The 6,290-nt window shown below is 46.6% G+C and overlaps 1 protein-coding gene across 1 annotated transcript; it reads left to right on the top strand.

Annotated features, from left to right (window-relative positions):
- Nucleotides 1-403: 403 nt before the first annotated feature.
- si:ch211-153j24.3 (protein c-Fos) lies at nt 404-3,750 on the top strand. The gene is made up of 4 exons (XM_068724502.1): nt 404-860; nt 1,414-1,629; nt 2,211-2,318; nt 2,482-3,750. Exons 1-4 carry the CDS (start codon nt 732-734, stop codon nt 3,190-3,192), a joined length of 1,164 nt encoding a protein of 387 aa, XP_068580603.1. The 5' UTR covers nt 404-731; the 3' UTR covers nt 3,193-3,750.
- The last annotated feature ends 2,540 nt before the right edge of the window (nt 3,751-6,290 follow it).

Below are 6,290 nucleotides of genomic sequence, written 5' to 3' on the forward strand. Positions count from 1 at the left end.
AAATAATCAGCCGGTGTGCTGGAAGCTGTGTGCATTAATTAAATCATGGGTTTCACAATATTGGTCCAAATGATGCGATGGGCAGCAGATGTATTGAACTGTATCTTCTGTACATCAGTGTTCCGATCTGCTCTGATCGGACGCAGACCGACTGTTTCAAGAACTGTACTTTAATATATTTAATTGTCATCACCTCCTTCCTCCTGCAAGAACATTCTGTTTCCTTGAATGCGCCAAAAATAATTAAGATGTGTCTCGTGAACATACGTGGACGTATAGGGAACATAATGTATATGATGCAGATGCTGCATACATGAAATGACGTAGCTTAGTTCATTCATGACGACGGGCACCTCCAGCAGGCGGGGGTGTCACTTCAAATCGACTATGCTTGATATGTTTCGATATGCGAGTTAACGGAACCGGTACAGTTGAAATAGTTGCTAATATTGTTGTTCAAACATTCCACGGATGTATAAGTTGAATTAAGAAACATCCGCCCCCGTCGTCCCCCCCTCGCCTCTCCCTCTGCGCGATGGTTCGGTCTCACCAAACACATTTCATTCATAAAATTCCAGCTCACTATAAAAGGCGGGCCTCTCCACTATATCTGCACAGTTACCATTTATGAACCCGGCAAATGGAATATAAGTAGTGGTTGAGGTGTGACTTTTTCTCCTTAGGTTTGATAGACTGGTCTATCTTTGTATGCAGTGATTTTAGACGAGAACATGCATCCAGACTCCAGCACTGAGTTCGACTCCTCGTCCAGCTGTAGCACAGCATCGCCTGGCGGGGACACCCCTGGGTGCAGCCAGCATCCTCCTGACTCGCTTTCATCATCAGTGGACAGCAGCAAGGTAGAAGCGGATCTGATCATCCCAAACATAATCACTCATATTTCAGGATCATTCATGCATAAGGCTAATCATGTAGGTCTGAACAGGCGACTGTGGAACACGATGTTCACACACACCCGAGAACATCTCACAGGCATCCTGTAACAGGCACGCTGTGCAGTGCTGGGAATGATTCTATGCAAACACATAGGCAATCTCTATAGGCGCCATGCATCTAGGTAATCCGCAAAAACAGCGCCATAACGTTCACTGTTATTTCAGCTGGTTGTCATGTACTTTAACACCTGTCTTGGTCGTGACCTTTCATTTCAGAGTGATGATGATGATAGAGATGATGACAACGAGTGATAAGGACGTGATGATGAGGAATGCATCTGATTTTGATAGACTGTATTGATTTGGTCTTTTTTGGCATTCCTCAGCCACATGATTGATGTTCCATTTGAGCACATCTAAAGGTCGGCCACGGACGTGGTTCGTCACTCATCAGATAAGCTAAATCAGTGTTTGCCTGCATGCATCTGCATGTCTCTGTGATGTGTGTTTTTCCCAGGATGCTGAGACCAGTGCAGCAGACTCCTTTGTTCCGACTGTGACTGCGATCTCAACCTCTCCGGATCTGAGGTGGATGGTGCAGCCGACAGTCATCACAGCTGTCTCTCCGTCGTCCGGCCGCGCAAAGACTAAGACTCGCGGCTCGACCCAGGCGTCTTGCCCGGCAGGTGCAAGCAAGGCAAAGCCCTCCAGCAGGAAAGGGCTGAAAGACAAGGTATGCAAGAACAACAGGATGGGGGGGGGGGGGGGTCAGGAAAAGTCAGTTGAGAGAAAACGTTACAGGTAGCCAATCAATCAATGAGTCCACATCATGGTCCTCACCACGGCTCCTTCCCACGGATCGAGGTTAATATGAAAACGCAGTTATCGCGATATTTTCATCAGGACGTGAAAGAGGACGCGACTGTTTTTGATGGTTAAAGGAAAATTAACGTAGCGACTATAGTGCAGATAAATGAGTGCAGGGAGCTGCACATCAGGTGATTGGATTACGTCTAATTGGTGCAGCGAGTAATTACTTTTGGGGTAACGAGCACAGCGCTGTTTATGAATGGGAAATTGCATAGAAGTGCGCGTTCACGTGTTCGACTAGACCGTGCCAGTGGTGCAGCATTTTAACGCCTGAACTGGAAGAGAGTCTGCACCGAGCAGATCAGTATTCCCAGCATACACTGCAAGGACGATTTTTCTTCTTCTTCTTTTGGCAAGTGAGATGGTGCCGAAGAGCCAACTGCTGATATGGCAAAACTCAGCAGGAAGCGCATTCAAATGGGCTTTTTTTCTGATTGATTTCAGCCTTCCAAAGAGGAGGAGGAAAGGAGGAGGATCAGGAGGGAGAGGAACAAAATCGCTGCAGCGAAGTGTCGCAACAGACGGAGGGAGCTGATAGACACTCTGCAAGCTGTAAGTATGCTGCTCTACTTCTAGAAGGTCCGCACAGCACGCACTCCTCAGGACACTGCATGTCACCAGTCATTAGAAATAACAGGAGCACATACACGGGCGATGTTGACGTGCCTCCCTCATGCCAAGTCTTTTATCCAAATGTTATCCCGCCTCACCTCAGGAAACGGACCAGCTCGAAGACGAGAAGTCTGCCCTCCAGGTGGAGATAGCCGACCTGCTGAAGGAGAAGGAGAGGCTGGAGCAGGTCTTAGTCTCCCACAAACCATCCTGCAAACTCCCTGAAAATGGCGGTGATGAGGAGGAGGAGGAGGAGGAGGATAAAGAAGATGATGTTAGCATCATGCTGCAGGATCCTCCGGCCTCCCCACAGCTGCTGTCCATCTTAGAGGATGGGAAACCCCCGGAGAGCAACGCAGCCATCGGAGACGCCTCCATTGGTCAGGACATGGACAGTGTCCCTTGCATCCCTGCTGCAGCCATTTTGGGGAACTCCAACATCCTCCTGTGCTCGAGTGCAGAAGAGGAGGCTCTGGAGGACCTAAAAGGAGATGACCTGGATGACTTGGTGCCCAGCCTAGAGATGGCAGTGACTCCAGAGATGGCTGCATCCGTCCCCGACATCGACCTGAGCGGCCCCTTCTGCCTCTCAGACTGGGAAACCCTTTACAAGTCTGTGGCAAACGACCTCGAGTCTTTGAGCACACCGGTCATGTCTTCCAGTCCCACTTGTAGCAACTACCGCACCGTGTTCTCCTTTAATTACTCTGAGATTGATTCCTTGGCTGAGGGCTTTGAGAGCCTCAAAGGCAGCCTCGGTGCGTCTGAGTTAATGAAAGATAATCTTAACTCTCCAACGCTCCTGGCCTTGTGAATGCAAAGAAGTTATGCAACGATACCGTTATTGTATTCTAACCAGCCAGCAAGCTATGATCTCTCTCTTAAAAACGGTGTTTTGTAGTGTGAGTTTTGATGTTGTATAAATCCGAACATCAAAGGTTGTGTACGACATGTTTTCTGTGACTGTAACAGGGTTTGACTTCTTCCATACAGCGGGTGCGATTCTCTGAGGCGAGACTTTGCCCCGGTAACAAAAATGCATGCAAATACAAGTCATCTGTATTCCAAGAAGAGGCGATATCTGGTGTTTCTCAATGTGATGTGAAGTTAGATCATGCTCAATAGCCTAACGTATGCGTAATACTGTTGACAAAGTTGTGTTGTAACAAGTGAAAATAGCAGGGTCACTAGTGTAGTGTAGGTGTCACATCTTGCTGTAAGGTGTCCCCTAACATTTCCTTTCAAGTTTTTCCATTAAAAAAAAAAAAAAAGATCATGTCATGTATTTTATCAAGATGTATTTTATGACATAGTTTATTTTTTTACTTATCAAAAATTATCAAATGCAAAAATTGTATAACGCTGGAAATAAAATAAGACATCCACATGCAACGTCGTGCTTTTATTCACCATTCAGTGTTCAGGATAAACATTCTCACCACAGGTTCATCAACTCTTCTGGAGCTTTCTCTCTGGAATAGATGTTCAAATGGCCTCATTTTAAATGGCTGCTTATCTTTAAGTTCGTCTCTTCATTTGCAGAGGAAGTTCATGTAGTAAGATTGAAAGCTCCAGCTATAGCGGACTAAATGGACCTTGTGGTAAGATGTCTTCTGGACTGTGTTTTCTAAGGTTGACAATGGGTTTTGATCCGGAGCTTCAGGGACAAGAAGACCGTAAATGCTTGAGGGGGAAAAAAAAGGGAATTTGGTCATATGAGCAAACTTCACCTGTCAAAAACTGATTATGAGATATGAACAGCTAATAACAGACCTGGAGGTTGTTTTCTCAACTGATATTTCCAAGGTCAAGAAAGAGCTTTGAATGTCTATAAAACCACAATTAAGTGTATAAACCAACATGGACGAGAAGGGCATAAACACAATAGAGACCTGAACATGACAACTGTTGATCTGCTAATAAAGATGACGAATAGCATCCTGCGATATCTTTATATACAACTAACTCATCTGCTCCAAAAAGAGGGCCAGGAGTGAACTCAGGAATATTCATATTTTCAGCTGAGTCCATAAAGATGTCAGCGGGGCTATTTTTGGATTCAGGATTACATAAAGCGCAACCACCGGGGACGGGAACGTGTTTAAAACGAGTGGGAGCCGCAGAAACAGCAGCTTCATTATTTATTCATAGCGCGTTCCCGGCTCCGCTATTGTCACGGTCAAGGGAATCCGGTTCTACAGCAGCAGCAGTGCGTGTGTGCGCGCATGCTTACGTCAACACGCAGTAGCCGTGTTCGCGTCACTTCCGTTGACCATGTTTGGGTAATTGCAGTTGTTTTGTTTCCACGGCGACGGGGTGTCATATTTCGAGGCCCGAGGATGTTACCGGAAAAGCTCGAAGCAGGAGCGAGCAGCGGCGCTGCTGATCGTAAACAGACGAACACGGTCTCGTAAATCACAGAGCGGGAGTCACGTGCACGGGGAGAAAGTGGTCTGATCGGTCATTTAACGGCGCCAAAACTTTTCTCGGAAGAGCAAACGAGGCATTCAATGACCACATGGCCTCACTGCAGCGGTCAGTGGATCACTTAATGCAACCACATCCGGTCCATCGTGTGCACGTGGAGCGGCTGAGAGAGCCTTCGCTGAGCGTTCGGCAACATCTGCCATGTTCCCGTAAGTAGGAGTGTGTGTGAGACGTGCAGTCCCTCTTTTCCGTCAATAGGGGGAGCTACAGCGTGAGCACCAAACCACTGAGTTTCTCCTCATTGTATTCAGCCTCGTGTGTGTGTGTGTGTGTGTGTGTGTGTGTGTGTGTGTGTGTGTGTGTGCGTGATGTCTCGGTGCCCGGCTATTTTAGAGTGGTGATGGATGGGCCTGTCAACAGATCTGATGTCCATTGACTCACTCTTTGTCCACTTGTCCCATCAGACTGTGTGCGTCCAGCAGGGTGATGAACTCCACAGCCTGGTTCAGAGTTGTAGAATATCACATGGATCACGTTGTTCACAACCAACCATCAAGCCGCAGCCTGGCTGCACGAGGGTGGGGGGGGTGGGGGGGGTTATTCTAAGGTTTGGACTATGGAGAATGTGGCAGTGGTGGATGAGGTATTCAGACCGTTTAGTTAAAGGAACACGATCACAATGTAGAACTGGACACAAGTACAAGAACAAGAGTCTAAAGAGCAACATGTGGAAGCAGTAGCAGTGCTCTGGATGTTGTTACTGTTCTATTATTACACTGTTGGAGAATCATTCATGTCGGAATGTTTTAAAAGCTTCCATCAGAGATTGTAGCTGCTTTAAGCGGAACCATTTTAGTTCATTGATATGCTTTTGGGTGAAAGAACTCGATTGCATTTCATAAACTGATCATATAGATTGTATTCAGTAAGAATTTAGTAACTATGGTTGTTAAGTTAAAATGTAGTGGTAACATGGACAACTTTCACCTTTATTATTGTTATTATTATTATTATTCATTCATGCCATTTGGTGACCTTATGTAATTAAAATCATAACTCCGCCTTCCCCACCTCCCCCTCATTATTCCACAGCACTAGGTCGGACCACGCCCATCGTCATTGTGATCCACACACCTGCACACAGTTGGGACTGCATCTCGCACGTTTGCGATTCAATTGCGGTGAGGAAACCTGTCCTCAGACACGAACACCTGGAGAAGTATTCACACTTTGTATGACATGATGACTCACAGGATGAGAACAATAGGCCTACAGCGTTCAATGATGACCTACTCCTACTCCTACACTGATCACTATGGACGCACTGCACAACTGAAGGTCCCACAGTTGTTTCCACTTTCTGATTAATAAGGAGTAAAACAAGGAGAAGTCTGCTGACTGCTCTCTGCACTGCGTCTCCACTGCCTGGTTACAGATCTCTCTCTCTATTATGGGTTGTGCTCACTGTTTCCACCTCCGCTATCT

This window comes from Cebidichthys violaceus, unplaced genomic scaffold, assembly GCF_023349555.1.
Source record: "Cebidichthys violaceus isolate CVI_PGR_0920_01 unplaced genomic scaffold, fCebVio1.0.p SCAF_31, whole genome shotgun sequence".
In the NCBI taxonomy this organism is placed as follows: domain Eukaryota; kingdom Metazoa; phylum Chordata; class Actinopteri; order Perciformes; family Stichaeidae; genus Cebidichthys; species Cebidichthys violaceus.